General features: G+C 42.5%; 2 protein-coding genes across 4 annotated transcripts; one reads left to right on the top strand and one right to left on the bottom strand.

Annotated features, from left to right (window-relative positions):
- Positions 1-2,467: 2,467 nt before the first annotated feature.
- On the top strand, positions 2,468-14,998 carry LOC129126849 (F-box/LRR-repeat protein 21-like). Of its 3 annotated transcripts, XM_077186338.1 has the most exons (8): positions 2,472-2,625; positions 3,477-3,641; positions 5,796-5,891; positions 7,317-7,457; positions 10,013-10,457; positions 11,178-11,300; positions 11,787-11,958; positions 13,105-14,998. In XM_077186338.1, the coding sequence occupies exons 5-8, from the start codon at positions 10,092-10,094 to the stop codon at positions 13,746-13,748; spliced, it is 1,305 nt and encodes a 434-aa protein (XP_077042453.1). In that variant the 5' UTR covers positions 2,472-2,625; positions 3,477-3,641; positions 5,796-5,891; positions 7,317-7,457; positions 10,013-10,091; the 3' UTR covers positions 13,749-14,998. The 3 variants fall into 3 exon arrangements, with proteins under 3 accessions (XP_054499052.2, XP_077042453.1, XP_077042451.1); XM_054643077.2 differs by lacking the exon at positions 3,477-3,641 and having other exon boundaries at positions 2,468-2,625; XM_077186336.1 differs by lacking the exon at positions 3,477-3,641 and having other exon boundaries at positions 5,770-5,891.
- A 1,676-nt stretch (positions 14,999-16,674) lies between these two features.
- Positions 16,675-21,726, bottom strand: LECT2 (leukocyte cell derived chemotaxin 2). Its single transcript, XM_054643109.2, has 7 exons — positions 21,681-21,726; positions 20,977-21,109; positions 19,104-19,255; positions 18,422-18,592; positions 17,976-18,090; positions 17,304-17,455; positions 16,675-16,896 (listed from the first exon to the last, which is right to left on the bottom strand). The coding sequence occupies exons 1-7, from the start codon at positions 21,724-21,726 to the stop codon at positions 16,706-16,708; spliced, it is 960 nt and encodes a 319-aa protein (XP_054499084.2). The 3' UTR covers positions 16,675-16,705.
- Between the last annotated feature and the right edge of the window lie 2,724 nt (positions 21,727-24,450).

Genomic DNA, 24,450 nt, shown 5'->3' with positions numbered 1-24,450 from the left:
ATTTGAACCTGTTCCTGCACAGCAGCCAAAAGGTTACTGGCAATGCACCAGAGAAACCCATGACTGGTGGATTTAGATAGTAGCTGCAAATCTGCACTAATCTCTGTTTACAATCTATCCTCTACTACTGTCTACAGAGAGTAACTACTAAGCTGAAGATGGCTTTCATAGCAGTACATACTGAAAAAAATCAGTTTTAAATCATCTACTAGGTACAAAATACTTGAAAAATTTACCTGGAACCTAATCTCCTACTTCCTGTAAACTCTGAAAAAACGCAGTCAAGAACCATATAAGTAAGAGTAATTTTGGTAGATTTTCTAAACTATATTGATTTTAAGAATGTGGTGCATTTTGTCTCTCTGTCTGAAGAAACTGAAGATGACTTGAGGAATTGAGGAATTTGAAGACATCACAGTGACTGTATGACAAATATTCCTTTCAGTTTGTTTCATTAGCCTTTCAACATGCTAATTTTCTAGGCTTCTGGATCTGTGAGAATAAACTGTATTTTGAGGTCACATGAATAATCAGTTAATTTTTGCCAGCTTTGGTTTTATGTAGGGCAGATATAATCTACCATGGAAATGCTGCACATGTTTAGCATTACCTCTTCATAAAAATATTATTTAAAGGTCTATTATCACTATATGCAAGAGCCAGGAAATTTGTGGCTGCAAGTGTTTTGCAGTTGGTAATAAAAGCTCCATTGCTCAGATACAGCAAGATATAACTACAATAATAAAGCGGCACTGATTAGCGATGCACTGTTCTGCAGTGTGTCTGCACAGATTAAATCTGCAAGGTTTTTAAAATTATGCTTTAGTTAACACATTAAAAGGCATACTTAGGGCATCTGCAGCTTGGACACGATGCAGTGCTCAGCCCTCTCTCAGTAGGGTGCTTTGGAGAGGTCCCAGAGAGGATGCACACAGCAAGCAGAGAAAGCCCTGCTGTTCAGGATAGGGCCCTTTTTGGCCAAAAGATTGCTCAGAAATCAGTAATAGCTGCTTGTACACCATCCTTCTTTGAGTCTCTGATTCTATGTCTAGCTCCCCCAGGAAAGGCAGGGGATGGCTCTGCCTGGAGGGAGCAAGCCCTGGAAGAGGCTGGTAGGGCAATTTCCAAGGCTAGGCTCAAGGACGATGAGGGCTTACAGGCATTTCATGTCAGGAAATGATGGAAAATACATGTGGCAGGAAATGAATATGAGCCAGTGTGTGCTCAGATGGCCAAGAAGGGCAATGGGACCTGGTCTGTATCAGCAACAGTGCGGCATTGGGACCAGAGAAGGGACTGACCCTGCACTTGGCACTGGTGGGCCACACTTCCAGGGCTGTGTCCAGTTCTGGTGCCATCACTGCACAAACACTGCAGGACTGGAGTGGGTCCAGAGAACAGCAACTGAGCTGGGGAAGGGTCTGGGGCACAACTCTGGGCAGGAGCAGCTGAGGGAGCTGTGGGGCTCAGCTTGGGGATGAGGAGACTCCAGGGGGACCTTCTTGCTCTCCACAAGTCCCTGACAGGAGGGTGCAGCCAGGTGGGAGTCAGGGACCAGGCAACCAAGAATAGGACAAGGGGACATGGTCTGAAGCTGGACCAGAGCAGGTTTAGGTTGGGCATTAGGAAGATTTTCTTCCCAGAAAATGTCATCAGACATTGGAATGGGCTGCCCAGTGGTGTCACCATTCCTGGTGGTATTAAAGGAAAAGCTAGCCATGACACTCAGTGCTGTACCAAAAATCACACTAGGAAAAGCCAGTGTCCAGGAAGGAGAGAGAGGAGCCCGGAAACTTCATTCCAGTAAAGGGGGAGAGGCCACTGGGGCACAGGCCCACGGAGTCTTCCTTCTCTTGAGCTTTTGGTGGGCACAGTTTCCTTTTATGCTAAACTCCTGTCTGCCCATTGCCCTCTTCCTTTCCCCCTCGGCTGAGGGGGGGGGTACAGCCTTCCCCAACCACCTACCCCATATCCCCCCTCGAACCTGTATTTTTACCCCAAAGTTCAGAAACTCAGGCTTGTACATTTTCCTTGTTTCAGGAGTCAAATCATCTGGGTTCTGTAACAAACCCATGGCTTGATGTGGGTAGAAACATTAAGACCTCTTTCGAAGACGTTAACACCCATACCCTCACCCACGGACTTGCTCGGAAAGACACGAGCACACATCCTTCCTATCAGTGCCACAGTGTGTTTGACAAGTTGGTGTTCGGTTGGACACCAGACTCGATGATCGCAGAGGTCTTTTCCAAGCTAAGTGACTGTGTAATTCTGAGATGGAGGCCTAGTGAGGGGGAACCGACGGCCTCCTGCTTTGCTCTGCTCTGCGGGCCAGGAGCGGAGCGCATCCCTGCGTGGCTGTCGGCGGCCACTGCCGGCCCCAAGCCCACACCTCGGCCCCCCCCATTTTACCGCGGGCCGAGGGCGGCGGGCGCGAAATGGCGCCGCCGTCACGTGCCCGCCGCCCGCGGCCTCGCCCGGCGCCTGCGCTGGGGCGGCGGGGCCGCGGCTCCGCCCTCGGCGTGTCCCGGGCGCTGCGGGCTGAGCGCGGTGCTGGCCCTGCTCTGCCCCTGCTCGGCGCCTCGGCCCGGCCTCACGCTGCGAGGGAGCCGCGCACCGGCGGCGGTGAGCGGCGGGGCGGCCGCGGGGACCGGCCCCTGCGCGGCGGCCGGGGGGGGGGGTGCGGGACAGGCCGCGGGGGCGGCCCGGGTTGCGGAGACAGACGGGAGGACGGACTGACGGACGGACAGACAGGCGCACTCCGCGCCTGGAGGCTTAAATTCAACCTGAGCGCCCAACCTCGTGAGGGGCTCGGTGTGCGGTGCCCTGGGTTTGTGCCATGCCGAGAGCTCTCGCCGAGCGCGGTGCCTGGGAGCTGCTTTCCCGTGTAAACAGCTTCAGCGGCTTGTTAAAGTGGCGTAGGAAGGCTTCAAGAGAACCTATAGAAGTAACGATTGTTTTTCATTCCTGCCGTGGGCGTGTTGGTGGACCCATAAGAAAGCTTTTGTAAAGAGCTGTGCAGCTTTAGATGTTGAGTAAAACGAGGGGTCCTGGGCATGGGGCACAGGGGGTGGCTTCCTTCTAAAAATAATGCATCACTGGAAGTCCAATATCTACATTTCACCACCGAAATAGTACTAAAAGTGGCAATGCATTTGTATTTTTTGAGTTAAAATTAATGCAAGCATTAAGATGTTCAGCTGAATGTGGTTATTTTTAGAACTCTGAGGGTTTGTCATAAACGTACTAAAAATGTGGTAAATCCCTTGAGTCAGAGGCTCAGTTTTGAGAAAAAATAAGGACAGATTAAAAAAACTAAATAATCCTCTTCAGAAGCAAAAATGCCACCCATTAAAAGTCTGATAAACCCTAGATGAAGAAAAAGCTTAATCTCTGAGCTCATCATCCTGAAGGACTAGATCTTCTGAGAATTCGGCTTAAAATGTGGTTTTACCTATGTTTTGCACCATACGCAGTGGTTGAATTTGTGGTGGCAGCAGTTTTCCAGGGCTGCTTGCCCAGACTCTGAATTCCGAGTTCCTTAACGTGGTGAGGGGGTGGCCTCGGGTGCTGTCACTGAACTGCGATTTCTTTAAAGACACTGTGATTGATGGGACCGGTATTTCAGCCGTGTAAAGCAGGTCTGTAAACATTAATTTTCAGATGTTAGAAAGTTAAAGCTTAATGATAAAGATGCCAGCTTTGTCCCAGAATATTTCCAAGCTTGTTTATTTAGAAGGGTTTTTATTTTTCAGGAACTGAATTTTTGCTGCCTTTGTTTGGTTGCTACTGTTTCTACTAGAAATCTGATTTTATCGTGTTTTATTAATTCCTGTTGAATCCTGGTGTTAAGAACTGGAAGGGAAATCCAGAAATCGGAGGAAGCAGTTACATCTTTGTGGCTTGAATCTGTGATAAGTTTGTTTACACTAATGAAACCTTTTTTTGAACTTAGGTTGTAGCTTGGGTGGTAGTGGACAGCTACTGAAGGCTGGTTTAACAGAGCCACTGCTGACCACTTTTCAAATCCTCCACCAAGCCCCCATGCCACGGGAGAGCTTTTAATGTCTTAATTTTAGCAGAAGTTTACAGCTCTTGGCAGGAGAAGTTGCAGAAACAGTTAATTAACTTGATTTTTTCTGAATCCTGTTGGCTTCAGTGCATTTGAGGTAGTTTGAGTAGGATAATGTGCAGCTGTCAAAATACTGGATCACAGGTAGAGCTGTGTGGGGGGCATGCACCAATTTTTGATTCTTTGCTTATACAAATGAGGATATTAATAGATTTGGTGCATCTCAGCAGTTATCAAAGTGTTTCATTTCAGTGACTGTGTTGCTGCTGTTTATCTTTGATAATCATTTGGATAACTACCTTAGATAACAATTCACTGTTGTTTGCATAACAAGCTTGTATTTGATTGCATCTCTGATAACAGTAATATTTTACTATATACATTTCTGCTTACATAAGCTAATATTTGCACTGCTTTGGATGGCTCTTTTGGCCTTAGACACTCAGATGTACATTGGATGTACATCTGATTGAGCTTTTACTGCTAACAGTCACTTCCAGTAACATTTTTTTAATGTATTATCTAAAATTCTGCTACTTATTATCTGCAGTGTAAAAGTATGAACTTCCTTCTCTTCTGAGGGGTCTTGGGACAGGTCTGTTCAAGAGAAGCTTGGATACTCAAGGATACTCTTGGTCCTTTGCCTTTTACAGGTCCCATTTCTGTGAAATTCACAAGCCTGCTGAGCATTGTAGGTAGTCTTTATTGACTACCTATATTTCATACAATTATTATTACAAAAGGATATTTCTTTCCTTTCCTTGATTTTCAGATGTCAGTTTACTGTTAGTAATTACTTTGGGCTTTGGCCACATGGAAGAATACTGAAATCCTGAGTTCAGAGCAGGTGGAAGGGTACTCATCCCCTACCCCCATGATGGGGTATGTAAAAGCAATGTAAAGCTTATCACACCAAAGATTTCAGGGTTTTGTTGTGTTTTTGTTGTGTTCCTGGGGGCAAAGCTTTGAATGATTACTTGTTATGGAAGACTGGAACATAAACGTTCCTGTAATGTCATATTAAAAGAAAACAATGTGGAGGAAGGTAAGAGACTTGTGATCTGAAGGCCTTGCACCTGGCCTTGTGCTGCCCCTGGCCAGGTGGCCCGGGCTGTCACCTGCCTGCCAGGAGCTCATAAACAGGGAGGTGCCTGCGGCCTGGCTGCTCTGGTGCTGTCGGGAGCAGCTCCTGCCGTGTGACTGCAGCCAGGCCCGGGCTGTGCACGTTTGTGGTGGGCAGCTGAGCCATGTGGCCTCTGTGTGTTCATCACAGGCCATTAGACAGCCTTGCCACACAAGGGAAGAAGGCAGGAAAAAACATTTGGGTGGGTTTTTTTCCCTCTGTTTTTCATGACTCTTAGATTACTTTGGTAGCTACGGTGTTGTTTACCAAGTTTCACTAGTAGTGATAATGATAATGCAAATACTGAATAACTTGCTGTTTACATTGTACTATTGACCAGTAAATGTAAATGCAGTTGCAACACTTGTTTCCCATCACTTTTATGCTTAATCTGACCTCATGTTTCTTTCCGTGATAATATTTGCATTGTGGGATAAGCTACCTTGTGTTAAGATGATCCCCCTCAAGCTCCTTTACAAAAGCAAGAAAATTTATAAATGGATGTCAATGTATTTCCCCATCATTTTTGCATTGGATGTAATATGAAATTATTTTTTTTTCAAAACTAACACAGGTTTTTGTGGCATTTTATCTGGACAGGAGGGGAAAGCAGACAGATGCATGTGAGCGCCCCATGGCTGCAGCTGCCTCAGTTCACTCATTTATTGCCCATTGTAACTTGGAAGAATTCTTTAGGTAAGAAAGTTGCTTCAAAATATGTGGTTTATAAACTTAATACACTTCTCTGTTGAATCTTTAAATTGCACCTCAGTGTTTTATGCTCTCAGTTATAATGTTATTTAAGCATTCTGTTTATATGTGGCATTATAAACCTTTTACTTGTTAGACACTGACAGTACTTATGAAAATGAATGCTAGGTGCTGTACAGACTCTGCTCATTTCACAGGAGAGAGAACATGTGATACTTGCAGACTGTGCAATACAAGGCCACCATAAATGACAGATTTCTTCAGGTGCCACCCACAAACAGAGTTACTAATGAGTATCAGCTTTCTCTTTATAGACAAGAATGACTACTCAGCTCTAAATGTTCTGGTGTGTGAGCTGAGCAGCAGCATTACTTGCACAGATTGCAGTACTCGAGTTTGATTCTGTGTGGAAGATGGGGGCTGCTTCCCATGTATTCATAAATAGTGTATACTACACCTTTGTTAAGCTTGGCAGCTATAAAGCTGATATTAACTGGTAGTTTTTCTAAAGATGATGATATGATCTGGGAAAATCTAGAGTCTTGTCCAATTTTTAAAGAAAAATAGAGAAGTTCAGCATTGGAAGATTTCTGTAGGTGTTATTACTGGTTGAACACAATACCTGGTAAACATTTTCTGTTTCCACAATCTGTCATGATTTAGTGAGGTGGGTGTTGCTGTTCTTGTAGCTTTCCATTAAAGCATCTTCAGATAATGTAAAATTGGTAACTGGATTTGGGGAGTTTGGGTCTATTTTCTCATAGTGCACCAAGATACTCTGTCATACTAAGACACAGGATGGTTTCTTCATTAGTATGTGGGAGGATATTTGTACATTATTGATATATTTTTTTCCAGATACAGTTTAATTAGCCAAAATTGTTTTTTACTGTCAAGATTATCATGGTGCAGTAAGCATACTTTTGGAGTAAAATTGAGTAAAGTTTAACGTCAAGAGTCTTTAAATGTCGAAGTATCAGAGGTCCTGTCTTTAAGTGTAACTTTTGATTCACATGGTTTTGGTATAGACTGAAAAAACATAGCCTATGTATAGGCTGAAAAAAATTAAATGTTTGTTTTCAAGGTTTGTAGTGTTCTTTGGGTAATACACGAGTGTTCAGAGGTGTATCTGTGTTGTTGCAACAGAGTGCTTATGTGACTAAAACTGTAGATAATGCAAAAGCTATTTTTTTGCCAACAATTACACCTTCCCCTTAGTTAAATGGTATTTTTCAGATAATGTTTGGTAAAACTAATGTGCTTGTTACATTCTGTTGCTCTGCTTCCACATCTGCCCTTGGAGCAGTGGGTTCTGTTCATCTCAGTCTCTGTTCCAGAATTGATGTCAATCTTTTCTGTGGATTTCCCAGACACTGCAGAACAGTTTTTCTTTGGTTGGTGGCTTCACAGGTCGGTTCATCTTCTGGGACCCATCCCTGCCTTCTGGTTAAGGAATCCATGCACACATACAGGATGACTCAACAGTGGGATGGATGTTCAGATACCAGAAAGGTGCTGGTAACTTGACAGGAACCTCCACATTCTTTGGAGGTAGGGCTGTGTGTGTGTGCGTGTAAATCTCTCATTTGAATGCTGCCTGGTTTATATCACATGGGACTGTCATTTAGCCAACTTTGGTTGTGCTTTAAAATACACACTGTTCACAAGGATTCAGAATGAAATAAGGATTCTTATTATTGCAGTAAATATTGGGGCTTCATGTTTGTTAAAATGTTACAATGCATAACCAATGGTACCTTTTTCTGGCTTTGCATCCCACGCTGAATAATAGGAATTCATTTTGCTAGATATAAAGGACTGTAGTCTAGAATACTAAACATAGAAATTCAGGAGACAGCAGTTTCTGAAGGCTGTAGCAACAAGAACAAGTCCTGGCCAAATTCCAGCAGGCAGAGCATAGATACTGTGTATACCAGCAATACCATGCTGCCTCTCTTCCTACCTCTGGAGTGCTGCTTCTGGTCTGTTGCTTGACCTGTTGTTTAGGGAAATGCCCTTTCTGGTTGTTCTCAATGTCAGAGCTTCCTTGTGGGAGCCAAATCAGCACCCATGAAGTTCAAGTAAGTTTCAAGTAAGATAGGAGAAATTTCCATTTTTATCAGAGATCGATCTTTAACCAAGATGTTGCAGATCTGCATGAGAACAGCAATAGCAAGGAGAAGCTTCTCAAACAATAGGATGTGTTCAATTTCATTTTTTTGTTCTGGACTTTTGTTTTAGTAAATAGCCAAGTCTGTAATTCCTCTGAAGTAGGGAGGAAGAAAAACAAGCAGCAGGTGTATTTGACTCAAAAGGTATTTAGCCTTTGCTAAATTTAGCAAGGCTATGATCAACTATGAGAGAGAGTTTTGTAATGGTTAATTACTACATCCACACTTAATGGTTTGGAATGCCCATTTGTTGTGTGACTTAAAGTAGTCTAAAGTCATAAAACGTGGTTGTGTAGTTGATAACTTAATGGTCTAATAGCAAAATGTTTATTCATGCTGAGCCTGCATCTTCATTACAGTAGTAACACTGTTAGTGTAAGCCATGTGTCTACTCAGGGAAGAAAAACTATTATTTAATATAATTTGAAGAGTGTTGCTGGTTTATCTGTCAGCATATATTGCTGATGGAAATTTAAATAGACTGGGTGAATATGTACAACTGCTAAAATGAATTCCTTGGTGATTGAGATAATTTGTCAGGAAGTCAAGCAGTAGTTGAAACTGGTCATATGGACAGCCTGTAATTAATTGGCTGTATTTTCCTTTCCAGTTTCTCAAAGAATGCACGTGCTTTTTTTTTTTTCATAAAAATGGAGTTTATCAGACATTCATGAGCCAAACAGATCAGATTTTATAGGTTAGGGAGAATGCCAGGTAAATTTTTGATAGGATAGTATGTATTTTTGACAGCTGTTTTTGCAATACATGGATTTGTGGTTGTTTTTGTTTTTTTTTCTTCCTTTCCCCTTCCCCTCCATAATAAAGATACTATGGAAAATTTTCAGTCTAGAAAAAGCAGGTTGTGGGGGTTGCCATGGAACCCCCACAGTAAAAATAGATAATAGGCTTTGTTTATCAGTAAAAATAGATAATAGGCTCTGTTCTTTCTTGAAAAATGCATGGTTTGAGAATACTCACTTCACACAGGTTGGGAAGAGAGAAGGTTTGGATCAACATCTGGTTAGTGGGACATTTGAGAAGGGGCTTCAACCTCTACAAAAATGAAGTGGCAAAGCCAGTTGTTGAAAATTGACTGAACAACAGAATTCAGTCTAGAATGGACTTGGTTAGGTTGAACTGCTTCAGCCTGTGAAAGCAGAGCTCTCTTATTATGCTGCTCTTCTGAGCTCTGGCTCGTGAGGCAGACATCCCTTGCTGAACCAGATCTGTGCAGTTTGCTGATTTCCAAGGTCACTGTCCTTCTCCTGCTGAAAAACAGCATGTGAACCTCAGTTACTTTACCCGGCTTTGATAGGTGGCCTCTGAAGTTTTTTACTGTTAGTTATGCAGACACTCTGCATTATTTGGGAAAAAAAGTAAACTAAGGAAGGTGGGCAAAACTTTTCAATCTGACTCTTCTGAACATGTCTGTTCCAAGTTTATCTGTGTTTAAAAAAGGAGTTTATGAATTAAGTTTTTAAGTTGATAAACCTTTTTTAGTTATCAACCTTTAGTTGATAAACCTTTTTTAGAGATCATGAGTAGATTCCATAGTTTGTCAACTGAGTTTAAATTTAAACAATCCATTTTCTACTTCTAAATTAAACAATCAATTTTCTACTTCTGAATTAAATTACTTTTAAATACTTCTTGATCCCTACAAAATGCTTTATGTACTATGAAATACTACTACATGAAACTACACATGGTAAATTAACAAGTCCAAGTTCTCTAAATTAACAACATCCAAGTTGTACAAAATAAAAGGTGTTGAAAGAGAAGGTCCTTGCCAACATCTGTTCCCTGGATATTGACATATGGATATGCTTCTTTTCAAAATAATGTGCTGTATTTAAATGTTATTAACTTGTTATTGCTTACTGTGTTTCCACTGGCCTTTCTCTTTTTCTCCCATCATCTTCTGTGTTTTTCTAGAGACCTGTTGTACGTGAGACCTTTCAGAAAACCTGTGTAGTTTGAATACCTTGGATTGTTACATTCTGAAACTTTCACCATGAAGAGAGCTGGGCAGAAGGTGGTGGCTGAAGCTCCTGGAACATCACAGACAAGCAAAAAACAGAAAACTAGTTTATGTGACTCAGGGTTTGGGGACTCTGACCCGTGCACCGCCATGGACTGGGGCAGCCTTCCACACCACGTGATCCTGCGTGTTTTTCAGTTCCTGACTTTAGTGGATAGAGCCAGGGCATCTTCTGTTTGTCGAAGGTGGAATGAAGTCTTTCACATCCCAGATCTCTGGAGGAGGTTTGAGTTTGAACTTAGCCAGCCAGCCACTTCTTATTTAAAGTCTACACATCCAGATCTCATTCAGCAGATTATCAAGAGGCACGCTGACCATCTGCAGTACGTCAGCTTCAAGGTAAGCTGTGGCTGAGCTGTGGGTCAGTGCCACGTCACTGAGCACGAAGGATGCAGCTGTTCTGTGTCAGCTGCCTTAAGGGTTGTACCTGGCAAGTCAAATGTTTAAAAATGCAACTACTGCAACATTTTATTTCCACCTGTGCCGACAGTTTCATCCAATTTTGTACACTCTTACCTCTGCAGAGGTAAGAAATAGTGAATGTGGTGTGAAACAGAGGTGGAAGGTGAGGCAAAGTAAGAGATTTGTTCACAGTTATTCTTCAGGCTTACAAATTTTGAATCAGTTCATTATTTAAGATGCAAAAGTGTTGTCCATGTAGATAAAGTGGATTCGTTTGCTTGAGCAAGGACTTTGTCAAGTCTTTTTTGGGTTCTAAAAATTGGCATTTAAAAAAAATGTATACACATCACTGTGTGTTGTAGCACCAGTACTGTTAGAGTATTGCAGTAACATGAGTTTATTTGAAGACAAGACTTAGATTTAAGGTTTATGTTCATACTAGAATTACCCAGCAGTCACACTCAGGAAAATTTTCTAATAGTAACTTCCCTGAACTCTTTCTGGTCTTGAAATTTTCAGTCAGTGTTGCTCTTTGTGCCTGTGATGATTGCAGTCAGGAGCTGAATAGATGTGGAATCTGCAGTCTTGGGTATCCATGGTGCTGTTTTCTAAATAATACTGCAGAATGACTTCACTATTTTTAAATTGCTTTTATAGGTTGATAGTAGTACTGAGTCAGCAGAAGCAGCCTGTGACATCCTTTCTCAGTTGGTGAACTGTTCTATCAAAACACTGGGTTTGATCTCTACAGCAAAACCAAGCTTCATGAATGTCTCTAAGGTAAAGCTTTACAAACTGTAACTAGCATTTTTTAATTCACTTTTAAACCACTCTAGCTTTCTTAATGCTCTGTTCTTAAGTTGATGGCAATTTTATGAAACAGTCTCTAGTTACTTTGTAATAACAGAAGAATTACTTTCTGGAAAATAAAGGCCATTTCTTTTTTTTCTGCAGAAAAACTCCAGATACTTCAGGCTCATCATTGTATCCAGTTTTCCCTGTAGTTATCAATGTATTACACTGAAATGATAAATCAGAATAGATAAATAATGAGTGTAAGGTTAATTTTGTCACATGCAGCAGCATGTTTTTAAAGAAAGATCCCCTCTGTTTATGTTGAAATAATTCTTTGTTACATGAAAAAGGGGATCCATGGGAAGTGTTTATTTTTGTACTTTCTGCCTGTGTAGAATGTGAGGTCAAAGCCCTGAAGTTTTGTTCATCTTTTCATAAGAATCTTTTCCCTCTTTCAATTTCTCTAAATAGGCTCATTTTGCATCAGCACTGACAGTAGTTTTTGTGAACTCCAAGTCATTATCATCAATCAAGATAGATGACACACCCCTTGATGATCCTTCCTTGAAGGTTCTTGTTGCTAACAACAGTGATACTCTAAAACTACTAAAAATGAGCAGCTGTCCTCATGTTTCACCTGCTGGTGAGTACTGAATGCATGTGAAAAATGGAGTTGTAAAATATCATAATTGACTTAGTCTTGAGTTTGGACAGTTGGAAGGTGAGGAAAAAGGTTGTTGTTAGTGAATGAGTTGGGTTGATGAAGGTGGGGGTGCTACTCACTTGATTGCATCCTCTGGAATCCTGGGGATGTTGTTTCATTTTCTCCAGCTGCTTTGCTACCTCTGGTGATAGGCCTTGAGGAGGAAAAGCCTTCAAAATTAGTGCTAGCCTTTCACACAGACTCAAAGGATGTGATGTTCATTGCTGTACCATGTGAGGGTAACCAAATGGCTCCTTAAGGTGTGTGCAGATTTGTAAGCTTAACTAACTGCTGTTCTTTGGGAACACCACAGAATCCCTGATCCGTGGATCAGCCACTGCTTGGTGGGATAAAGGAGATTATAACAGTTGTCAGTAATTGTTTTGCAGAGTGCTGAGAGTGGGTACAAATTTCAGAAACCTGTGGTGTTAGACTGTGAGTGTTTCCAGCTTCCAGAGTGCCCTCATGTGTCCAGATCTGGGACTGGTGACTTTCTCATTGGTTGGTGAAGGACTCACTTCAGAATACAGCCTTGCTGAAATTTCAGAGGGCTTCAGGATCCCTTCTCACTTTCCTTTCTCCTTAGTGCTAGGAAAAGGGAGTCTGGGTCTGGTCTATTTATTTATTCTTTTCTGGAGTCCACAAAAGAGGACTTAATCTGTGTTTTTCATATTCCAGCAGATCAGGAGCAGTTAACATTATTTAGGTGTTAGTTCACAGAAGGTTGTAGCTGTTAAACTGAGTAGTGGTGATTTAAATAGTTGAAAGTTGAAGGAATGAGCATTAGGGAAGGGAATGGCAGCAACTTCAGCTGAATCTGACTTGATTTCAGTTGCTCCTTCGAAGCTGAGGAAATTCTGCATAGGGAGGGGTGAAGAGGAGATACACAGATCCAAGATGAATGTGACTTGTGTCTTTTACTGTAAAGTGTTAATGGCCAGAACTCTGTAAATTGTTGTGGATACCTGGAACTTGGGCATTTCATGGGGTTTGGATATAAGTATGAAAACTCAAGGCAACTTTACAGAGAGCAATTGTGCTTATATTCACTTTTCATTTTAGAGAGTAAATTTTTTTGCTCCTCAGGCATTCTTTGTGTGGCTGATCAGTGCCATGGACTTAAGGAGCTGGCTTTGAACTACTACATATTAAGTGATGAACTGCTGCTGGCTCTTTCCAGTGAAAAGCACGTTGATCTGGAGCACCTTCGCATTGACGTCGTGAGTGAAAATCCCGGACAAGTTCAATTTCACACCATTAAAAAACAAAGCTGGGACGCTCTTGTTAAACACTCCCCCAAAGTCAACATTGTCATGTATTTCTTCTTGTATGAGGATGAATTTGATGCTTTCTTCAGAGAGGAAACACCTGTCACACACCTGTACTTCGGCCGCGCAGTCAGCAAGGCCATGCTGGGCCGCATTGGCATGAACTGCCCCAGGCTGATCGAGCTGGTCGTGTGCGCCAATGGGCTTCAGCCTCTGGATGATGAACTGATCCAGATCGCTGAGCGCTGCAAGAACCTGACTGCCATGGGGCTGGGGGAGTGTGAGGTCACCTGCAGAGGTTTTATTGAATTTGTCAAGATGTGTGGGGGCAGGCTTACTCAGCTTTCCATCATGGAGGAGGTGCTGATTCCAGATAGTGATTACAGCTTGGATCGGCTCCATCTGGAAGTCTCCAAACACCTTGGAAGAATGTGGTTTCCTGATATGATGCCCACGTGGTAAATTCTCTGTGTGGATAAAATTGTGGGAATGGGGTGCTGCTTTCTATGCAAATAAAAAAATATAAAAATCAAATGTGAAAATTTTCTTCCAGATTTGAGTTTTTCTTCCTTGAGAAAACCTCTATTAGACTAACAGCAAAACACTCTAAAATATTAATTATATATTGAAATAGAAAATAGATTTAAGTGTACTTAACGGTTCTGAAAGTATGTCTGTGGTTTACAGGTGCTTTAAACTTCAATGAATTTTGGCTTCTCTGAGCTTCAGTTTAAACATTCCATTTACTTTAAAGTGGGTTTGGGCTTTGGGGTTTTTTTTTATGTCTTTGTTTACTCTTTCTGATCTAGTCAGAAGAGAAGCTATTTTCCTTTAGGAAATCTATCTGTGGAAAGCTGGATAAAACTTTGAGTACAGTATTATTTGTCATGATGTTTTATATAGCTATTTTTTTAAATAATTCATGTTTTAATTGTAAAAGCTTGTATATTAAAATACACTATCCCAGGTTAATCAGATGTAATCTACCTTAAATTCATGGCAGTATAATAAAATGTTAATAAGCTTATGCCTACAAAAAATTTCCAGCTTTAAATTGCACTTTAAGTAATTTTGTCAGATTACAGAAACTAGGGAATGCATTGTACAGTATGTTGTTTTTGTCTTATGAGTTAAAAGGATGAGAAAGAGTTTTTGTTAAAATTACTGATTATAAGTTTGGTTCTAGATTGATTGCTTGAGTGATTAATAAAGCACTTTGGAAACTGTCAGGACAATAAGGAATAGCTTTGGATTTGGGCTCAAGTCTTTGTAATCAGAGACTGATGTCTGAATGCTGTTCCATGCTTTCATTGCTAAGAAATAAGAAAGATTTCATGAATGTAGCTGGTAAGAAGGAAAGATCAAAGGCAATACAATTGTCTTTGATCAATTTCTATTTGGAATCAAGAATTTATAGCACTTAAAATTGTCACTTAGAGGACTAAATGGACTGTAGTAATCTCACCTCTTTCTTCCAGAGCTTTGTGTAAGCCCTGATTTCTAGAGAAAGGCTTGTTGAAAGTAATCCTGAAACTTTTATTTCAGGACTGTTTAATACTTGTTGCTATTAATTGTTTTTGAGACAGAGTGTATTATATTTATTTTCTTAAAAGGGGAAAGGCATGGTGAGTTGATGTAAATTAGAGTATGTATTTTTGTGTTAACATTTTGCACACTGTAAATGCATTGTATATAAATTTTTGCTGTAATGATTTTGGTGCCACACTTGTTGCATCTTCCTATTGATAATGAGAAGTCTACAAGAATTTGCTGGTGGTGGTTGTCAGTGTCATGGCTTAACCCTGGCTGTCAGCTGAGCCCCTCACAGCCACAGGGATGGGGGAGAGGATCAGAAGGTAAAAGTGAGAAAACTCATGGCTGCACATAAAGAGTTCAATAGTAAAGCAAGAGCCACACAGGCAGGCAGCCCCTAGCAAGGGAATCCATCCATTCACCACTTCCTCAGCCATGTCCAGGAAAGCAGGGCTCCATCCCCCATAAACTGCCCCCTTCCTCCACCTTCCCCCAGCTTTATATGCTGAGCCTGATGTCACACAGTATGGAATGTCCCCTGGGTCAGCTGGCCTCAGCTGTCCCTGTCACCTCAGGCTGTGCACCCTCAGCCTCCTGCCCGCTGGGGCAGTACAGGACACAGAGCTGGTCTGAGCTCTGTAGGCACTGCTCAGCAAAAACATCCCCGTGTTACCAGTGCTGTTTCCAGCAGAAATCCACAGCTCCATTCTACTCCTGTGACACAAAGGAACTACCCCAGCTAGAACCAGTGCATTCACAGCAGAGAATAAGTGAGTTTCTTCCCCACTTCCACAAAACAGCAGCTCAAGGGTTAAACCACGCTTTTCTTGGGCACATTTGTTCCCAGCTGGAAGCCCAAGGATTCAAGGTTACACACACCTGAGTCAGTAATGCTTTATTGCCTGTTGCACAGTAAAGAAGCATCTGTCTGACTCTGGTTAGTAGAGGCTGTGAGCTGAGCACTTCCATAATCCAGGGGATTATAATTTAAACACAAAACTGAAATATTTCCAAACAGTATTTAGTTCAAGATGTGTGGTTTGCTTCAAATGGAAATGTAATAAAGTGGTTTAACCCATGCACTAGACTCATCCATCTGTTGCACTGAGTCCTCTTGGGGTTCTCTCCTCCTAGAAGCAATGTATGTGACAAGCCTTGGGAGAGACTGGAGCATGGCAAATTGGTCATTGTCATTTCACCTTTGTGCCTGAAAGCTGATTTCTGCTCTGCAGACCATAAAATGGAGTGTGGACAAAGCTCTAGCCAACAGAACGGTGTTAGTGTATTTATAAACAGTGCTGACAGAGTTGCAGTTCAGGGGGAAACTCCTAAAAGGCTGCTTTGAATATTGTCCCCCTCTCAGTCCCTCTCACAAAGGCAGTGTTTCTGTGAAGCCATGAATCACAGAATCACTGAGGTTGGAAAAGACCTTGAAGGTGATCAAATGTGGCTGTTTAATGTCAGCTTGTTCCAGCTCAAAGTTTCCAGTTAAATAGGCCTGTATTGATGAATGTTGGGATTTTTTAGAGCATTTGTTCTCCCTGATCTGAGCAAGTGAGGCCAGCTGGTGCTTGGGGGAGAAGCTGACAGGAATGTGCCTTCTCTGCCACAGGAGGGAGTGAGCACTCTGCATTTTAGCTCATTTTTCAGACTTTGAGAAAGCTTATAGCTAGTCATTGTTAATTTCCTGATTCTCTGGTAAATGCAAATTCCAAGAAAAACTCTAATCTTTTTTTGTGTTGTGAGTCTCTGTTGCCATCCAACAGACACTGCCTAGGTAAGGCTCAAAGTATTGAGTAGGTGATAGCATAAACTGCAGTGCATGAGAAGAAAAACAACTTTTGGATGCTGAGATGGATTTATTTGGAATTTACTGTGTTTCCATTTCATTCTCTTTGCCCTTTCCCCCTTTCAAGGTTGCTTGTAGGGTCTGAGTGGTCGCAGTTCTCAACGTGAATGTGAGATGTGATCCCAGGAAATACTCTTTGCATTGGCAACATTCTCCCAAGGACTTGTCCCTTGGAAATTTGACCACTGTATCTTATGGGATGGATACAGAGTAGTTTTACACAGAACTCTGGTGAAAAAACAAGAGGGAAAATGTCAGATGACTGAGGAGCATTTGTTCTTCTGTACTGTATTTCAGAAATATTAACAATGTCTGTCTTGTCCTTTGCACGGAGATAGCAATAGTGGAAATACTGAAATAGCAGCAATACTGTGGTCATAAAAATTAGGTAGTGGTTGAGGTCATTGACTTGGTAGAAGAGGGAAGGCAAGGAGAAGGTGGGAATTTGTGCTGTAGGAAAGGGAAAAGCTTGAAGACATTCTGCAGAACTCAATTACTTGCATTGTAGCAGGAGCAAAAAGTTCTGAATGTAAGTGGATAGAAGAAAACATGGTAAACTATGTGGCTAACTGCAAGGTAATGCATCCTATATGAGCTCAAAACAAAGAAATGTTAAATGACAGCTAGCTATTTACCTGGTCCCCTGATTTGGACTCCATCATCAATGGCATTTCCATTGTGGAAGAATTTGATGGGCCCAGAGAGCTGGCCAGAGAAGGGAGCGTACACGGTGGCCCCGTCAGCACAGATGACATCCACGGCCCGGTGCTTCCCTTTGCCATTGCGTCTGAAAGCAAACACATCTTTACAGAAACCTCTGCTCGGGCCCAGAGCTGCAGAGGGGGCTTAGGCAGCACATGGGGACATCTGGAAATGGGCTGTTAGGACAGAAACTGTGTCAGCAAACTGGCTGAGGGATCTGTAAAGGTGTAGGTGAGGCAGTGTCACGTAAGGGTGGATGGCCTGTTAGAGTTGGAGAAAAATGCCTTTCTTCCAGGTCTTTAAATAAAGACCATAGAGTCTAATAAAACCATAGAGTCACAGAAAGTGTGGCTGTGTGAAGGACATCAAGTCCAACCCTCCACCTGAGTCAGGAGTGTTCCCAACACTAGGTCAGGTCAGGCATGGCTTAGTCTGATAAAAAGCTCCAAGCAGAGAGGTGCCATGAACAATGTGGGCAGCCTAAAAGTTTCTCAAGTCCAATCCAAGCCTTCAAAGCTGTAATTTTTATGTGACCTAAGCAAAATTTTAACTCTTACTTCAGTGGAAGTACAAGGAAACCCCATGTGTTCCAATTATTGTATTACCTTGGAGCTCCATAGTATCCACAGCCATACTTATCACAGCCTCTTATCTCGTTGGTAGGGTTCCCAAAACAGACTGCAGCCCAGCGCCCATCCTGTTGTGGCAGTGGTGGAACATCTTTGAAACACAGAATACAGCACATCAATGTTAACTTCTAGATTGTTTCATCACTGGCATGTTTGCAACTACTGTGTTTGATTTGCAGTTAGGTAAGAACATGCTGACATTACATCCCATGCTTCCAGTTGGATTTTTCTACATAAAATTTGTAATGCTTTAGGAAATGTAAATGGAATGTAGATCTAAACTGGATGGTAACATTTCTAGATTAGGGTTATTTCATAGAAGAAAATGCATTAAATACAAAATTTCAAAAAGAGTATCACAAGTCCTGGAGTACAAATCTACTCTGTTCTGAGTTGTGCTTTTTGGTATGGGATTTTTTTACCAGGTGTAAGCAGATGAGTAGGATCAGAGTGGTCGCAGTTCTCAACGTGGATATGAGAAATAATGCCAGGATATACTTGTTGCATTGGCAGCATTTTCCCCAGCCGTTCCCCTCTGCGGATCTGGCCGTGGTACCGGATGGGGTGAATGCAGACGAGCTTCACACAGTAACCTGGGAGAGGGGGAGAGGAAGCTGGGTCAGGAAACATCAGCTGCATCTTCTCCTGGGGTGAGCAAGCAGCATTCCCTGCCAGCCTCTTACTGGAGACTGTTAGGATGAAGCAGAAATGTAGTCGAGGTACCAACAATGGTGAAATCAAAATTACTATATTTGCCAGGGCAAAAAGGAAAAAGGGTGTTGGAAAATAGAGACAGGAAAACATCCTCTCAGCAAAACTGAGGATATATTTCCGGTGCTTTATTTTTACTGTTTCCTATTTTTTTATTTGGAGTTGTTATTTTCCTGCTACCTGTTTTTCAACTCCTTTCTTCCCTCCTCTCCAAGAAAAGCATAGGAAAGGGCTACATCCTGCTGGTGCTGTGTTCCAGTATTTCAGCATACTAGAGAGGATGCAAGATTAATGAACACTGTGCTTGAATTGAAGAACCACAGAAACCTTGCTCAAGTAAATAAAGTGATGACTTGTGCACATCTCCCAGCACACCTGCTGTTAATTACTTGCCTGATCCCCTGATTTGGACTCCATCATCAATGGCATTTCCATTGTGGAAGAAGCGGATGGGTCCCGAGAGCTGCCCGCTGAAGGGAGCGTACACCGTGGCTCCATCAGAGCAGATGACATCCACACCCGCATGCTTCCCTTTGCCATTGTGCCTGCAGGCAGAAATACATAATTAGGGACATCTCTCCAGGTTAATGTTATGTTTCAGGTGGTCACTTAATGCAGGATGATAGCTGGAGCTTGTCTAACAAACATTTTTTACCTGCAATGAAATTGAACAGAAGTAGCAGGTTTGAAGCATCTTTTTGTTGTTGTTGTTGTTGTTGCAAATTGTTCACATTACTCTGACCTTCCTCAGAGTGAGATGAAATTTCAAATTTGAGCTTATTTTTTACTTGCCCAGGTTCATAGGGTATTTCAAACTGTTATGGAAAAGTACCATTTTATCCCCAAAAAGCATGTGTGCCATGTAAAATAGAATCTTGGCTGGCATTTTCTCACTTAGAAATTTGAAAGTTGCATAATGAAGATGAACCCTTTTAGAGTCTGGGGAGAGGAGATGACAAGAAAATGCGGGAGTTGTTCTACATATAAAAGCATTTTTTCAGAGAAATATAACCTGTTGTTGTATAAGGTCCCTACTTAAAGACAGTGATGCTGACAGATTTTTAGTTTGTGTAATTGAATCTACTCAGCTTCCTGTAAGCTGTTGCTGATTTTTGGTTAAATTTCTAGAGTATAAGCAACAAGGCTAAATGATACAAATCCTTGAAATAATTCCATTTCCTTCACTCTGTCTATAATTCATGTAACAGTCCTGCTCTTTCACCCCTGCATCTGTTGTCAGCAGTGGTTATCACTGTGCTTCTGTAAGATTGAAGGAAAATCCCAAAAATCAGCAAGAGGTGCTGCAGACAGCAGTATCCTCTCGTTTGGAGTGTCAGCTCTGTGTAGCTGTATTCTCTCTGGTGCCTGCACATTTAGTGTAGGAATGCAAGGTGACCCCCGGTGGCCAGGCAGCAGTGTTACCTGTCAGGTGTGTCACCTCTCAGCAGTGTTACCTGTCAGCAGTGTCACCTGTCAGTCAGCTGTGTCACCTCTCAGCAGTTTTACCTGTCAGTCAGCCATGTTACCTGTCAGGTGTGTCACCTGTCAGCCAGGTGTGTTACCTGTCAGCAGTGTCACCTGTCAGTCAGCTGTGTCACCTCTCAGCAGTTTTACCTGTCAGTCAGCCATGTTACCTGTCAGGTGTGTCACCTGTCAGCCAGGTGTGTTACCTGTCAGCAGTGTCACCTGTCAGTCAGCTGTGTCACCTCTCAGCAGTTTTACCTGTCAGTCAGCCATGTTACCTGTCAGGTGTGTCACCTGTCAGCCAGGTGTGTTACCTGTCAGTAGTGTTACCTGTCAGCAGTGTCACCTGTCAGCTGTGTCACCTGTCAGCAGTGTCACCTGTCAGCAGTGTCACCTGTCAGCCAGGTGTGTCACCTGTCAGCAGTGTTACCTGTCAGCTGTGTCACCTGTCAGCTGTGTTACCTGTCAGCCAGGTGTGTCACCTCTCAGCCAGGTGTGTCATCTGTCAGCAGTGTTACCTGTCAGCTGTGTTACCTGTCAGCAGTGTCACCTGTCAGCCAGGTGTGTCACCTGTCAGCAGTGTCACCTGTCAGCAGTGTTACCTGTCAGCAGTGTCACCTGTCAGCTGTGTCACCTGTCAGCAGTGTCACCTGTCAGCTAGGTGTGTCACCTCTCAGCAGTGTCACCTCTCAGCAGTGTCACCTGTCAGCCAGGTGTGTTACCTGTCAGGTGTGTTACCTGTCAGCAGTGTCACCTGTCAGCAGTGTCACCTGTCAGCAGTGTCACCTGTCAGCTGTGTTACCTGTCAGCGCCGAAATTGCCGCAGCCGTATCTGTCGCAGCCGCGGATGCGGTTGGTGGGGTTCCCGCTGCAGATCTGTGCCCAGTGCCCATGATGCTGCTGGGGTGGGTGTGCATCCAGCTGCTTGGTGAAAACTTCACATGGAAGAGAGGAGAAACAGGAAAAAATCAACCATGTTCTTAGTCCAGTGCAACAGAAAGAGTTCAGGTACAAAATGTGGTGTTTAAAGGGAAAGACATGAGCTCCGAGGAGTTTGTCGTTTCAGAAGCTGTAGGTAAAGGACATTCCACAACCTGCTGTAGAGGTTTGACCATTTTTTCCTGACGTCTTTCTTTAAGGTATATACACCAAAAAGAAAGCAAAGCTATAAATAAAGATGTTTAAAAATAATTTGTGAAATAAATAATTTTTACTTTCTAATGGTTCTGGGTTGATGGTTGGACTTGATGATCTTAGAGGTCTTTTCAAACCATAATGATTTTATGATTCTTTCTGAAAGCTTCAACTACTGCAATATATGTCTCTTAATGCACACCTAATTCCATATTTTATAATAGTCATAACTGTCCACATTACCATCATTCCTCATAAAACTAGAGGGAAAAAACCCCTCAGCATTATTTATGTTCAAGTGAATTTCAATAATCCATTACTGCCCACCTAAACCCAGAGAAGCCCAGCTGCATTGCAACAATCTCAACTCACCAGTGGACACCAAGCTGACCAGAGTGACCAGACTGAGAGCTGGCATTTTGGGGCCGTGTCACCTGTGTTCTTTGATCCAGTCAAAGACATTGAACAGCTGCTGCCTGAGGTATTTATGTGCTTTTGAAAGCCCAAGTCCGTTGTCTTGGCCAATCAGTCTCAAGCAAAGTATTACAGCTGCAGGCTGGTGGTGTTGCCATATTGGGCACTGTGGTGGTCTGCAGGCTCTGACAGTTGTTAAAGCTGGTTGGGAAAGATGGATAAAATAATTGGGCTCTTAACAGTAAGAGAGAGAAATGACCCCACATTTCAGGAAATTCTGGTTGAGCTGTTTCTTAACACCTTTTCTTCCCCTTCCTGAAGAAAGGTCGCATTTAGGCCAAAAATGGTAGGAACCACAAATGTGGTTCAGAGGATTGAGCTGGAGGGAAAAGGTGGCCAAAGCTCCAGAGTGGAGGTCACCAGTTTGTCCTTGGCTGCTCATTTTTCCCTGGGTGTTTGTGCACACCTGAGCTTTGTGACTGAGAGCACAGGAAGCATTTGGCATTCACTTGTTGAATATTCACTTGTGCAAAGAAAACCAGATGCTTTTGCCTCAAAACATTTCTTTTTTTTCTGGTTCAGCTGAAATTGTCATTTATTTCACTTAAATCCATGAAGTCTGATCACTGAAACCCTGGGTTTTTAACAGTGTAATACTTATCAAAACATCTTCAAGTTCTGAAACAACACTTGCACATTGCATAGGCAAAACTGACCTGGAGTTCAATAATTCTAGGTTTTAAAGTGATGCCTTCAGTACCTTCTTGGTTTCAGCTATTGTACTATAAATAATAAACTAATTGTACTTTTTGTGTCTGGTAATCCTTCAGAAAAGTATTAGATTCTCTTTACAGACATGTCTTGGATAATATGAAATTTAAATGAGTCGTGGTGCTTTCACATAAATTATTTGATATTTCAAGTTACAGAAACCTCTAGAAGTCCCACAGATTTTATTCAGAGAAGAACCAGATGTGTCTCTGCCCCACTTCCAGTTTGCAAAAGCATCTGTACATTGTGTTTTCTGAAAGCCTCCATGGAACAAGCAGTTGGAGACAAATTTTTCACTTGCATTTCCAAGATTTTCTTTTCAGCCAATATTTAATCCCCAAACAATCTTTTCACCCTCCCTGGGGTTACAACAAGTGGTTTGGCTGGTTTTATCCCTGCTGCTTTCTTCTCCATGCTGCCAGGAAGAGCTGCTGGTTTCCACACTCATAACCACCAAACAGATATTTATGTAAAAGTTATGTCCCTTCAGTCCAGTTTGGATGGGGCTTTTTGTTGTAATTTGCTTCATATAATGGAGTCTTGGCTGCTAAATGACACAATGTGCTGGGAAAGTTTCTCAGTGGGTACTCAGGGTTTGGGAATGCTGCTTATCCCTGAGCTGAAAGATGGGATGTGTGGCTTTGTATGATCCTTGCCAGAAACAACACTCATTGCTTATTCTCCTTCATTTGACACAAGCTCTCTGCAAACCCTCTCAGCTCTCCTTAACAGCAGGAGTCAGCAGGGGAGGTGGTATGGGTGGCATTTTCAGTGAGGATTTCATAGCAGAGAGGTTGTAAAGTGTTTCTGGGCTTGGCTAGCTCTGTACTGGCTGCTGGAAGCTTTTTCCCTACTGCAATCAAAACCATTTAAAATAAAGATTTTTTTCAGGGGATGCCTGGCCAATCCCAGCTGAGAAGTGTCCAGTGGGATATCTGCAATAATGATCTCTCACAACTAGATTTTATTTCTGATTTATTTCAGTTTGCAGTGGGGGAGTTTTAAATACCTCATTAGATAACTTTAGCCTGGGGCAGACCTGCCTTGAGAAACTCCTGATTTTTATAGACTCCTGTGAACTCACACGCTCCAAATTTACCAAGGAAAGAATCGCAGCACTTCAATCTGCTCTACAAAGCCTTGTGAAGGAAAGGCTTATTGTAAAGGCAGCCAAGCTGCTAGGCACAGGAAGGAGAGGTGTTATGGGTGCACAGACACTGCAGAAGGTTTTCCTTGAGCCCTGTTCTGCAGTCTGGTGCTGTGTAAAATGGCTCTAAGCTGCCTGCTCTTTGCAATTTTTTCCCATCTCTCCTGTGTGCAGGGCTGACTCCAAATTGCTCATAATTGTGTACATTTATTTTTATTTCTTCTCTCTAAGAGATCCTAACAGCATTGTATCTTGCTCTGGTCTTTCAAAAACACATCAAAATGCCATTGCAGTGTATCTAATGCACTTGCGATAAAGTACTCTTAATAGAACAGCTTTCAAGTGAAGGATGATGCATTTGGGATGTGTCAATGCCTTCCCCATCTTCCCTGGGTGAGCTGGCAGGTGCAGACCTCTCACCTGGGGCACGAGGCAGCTCAGAACTGAACTTGGAGGGATGCTTGTGTTGGCTCAAGATGTTAATTTAACAGTTGGTGGGTGCAGTTGTGAAAGACATGAATTGGCCACCTAGCACCCCGAAACAGAAGGATATGGAACAACCCCTGGCATTGCACAGTCCTGGGAGCTGCAGTTGCACCATTTCCTTCCCTGTGGTGGTAAGCAGGCATGAAAATGGAGGGGAGCCAGGTGGGTTAAATTGGGAAATGCTGATTCCCTTCTTTTGCACAGGGTGTGAGGTCCCCTTTTTCCCCTTTAGTGTCAGTAGTAACTTAAGTGGCTGTGTAAGAAAACCCTTCAAGGTCTTCTGATGGACCAAGCAATGTCTCAGCAGGCAAATGGGAGTTTTTG

Source organism: Agelaius phoeniceus, chromosome 15 (assembly GCF_051311805.1).
Source record: "Agelaius phoeniceus isolate bAgePho1 chromosome 15, bAgePho1.hap1, whole genome shotgun sequence".
Classification (NCBI taxonomy): domain Eukaryota; kingdom Metazoa; phylum Chordata; class Aves; order Passeriformes; family Icteridae; genus Agelaius; species Agelaius phoeniceus.
This window is presented reverse-complemented; position numbering and strand designations above follow the sequence as displayed.

Bases quoted from the DNA above. Each gene is read 5' to 3' on its own strand.
- LECT2 (XM_054643109.2), bottom strand. From the start codon at position 21,726: ATGCCAGCTCTCAGTCTGGTCACTCTGGTCAGCTTGGTGTCCACTG. The intron at 21,110-21,680 runs GTGAGTTGAGAT...TTCCATGTGAAG, and splicing joins GGTCAGCTTGGTGTCCACTG to TTTTCACCAAGCAGCTGGAT. The intron at 16,897-17,303 runs GTAAATAGCTAG...TTTTTTCACCAG, and splicing joins AGTCCAAATCAGGGGACCAG to AGTTCTGTGTAAAACTACTC.
- LOC129126849 (XM_054643077.2), top strand. From the start codon at position 10,092: ATGAAGAGAGCTGGGCAGAAGGTGGTGGCTGAAGCTCCTGGAACATCA. The intron at 10,458-11,177 runs GTAAGCTGTGGC...TTGCTTTTATAG, and splicing joins TGCAGTACGTCAGCTTCAAG to GTTGATAGTAGTACTGAGTC. The intron at 11,301-11,786 runs GTAAAGCTTTAC...TTCTCTAAATAG, and splicing joins GCTTCATGAATGTCTCTAAG to GCTCATTTTGCATCAGCACT.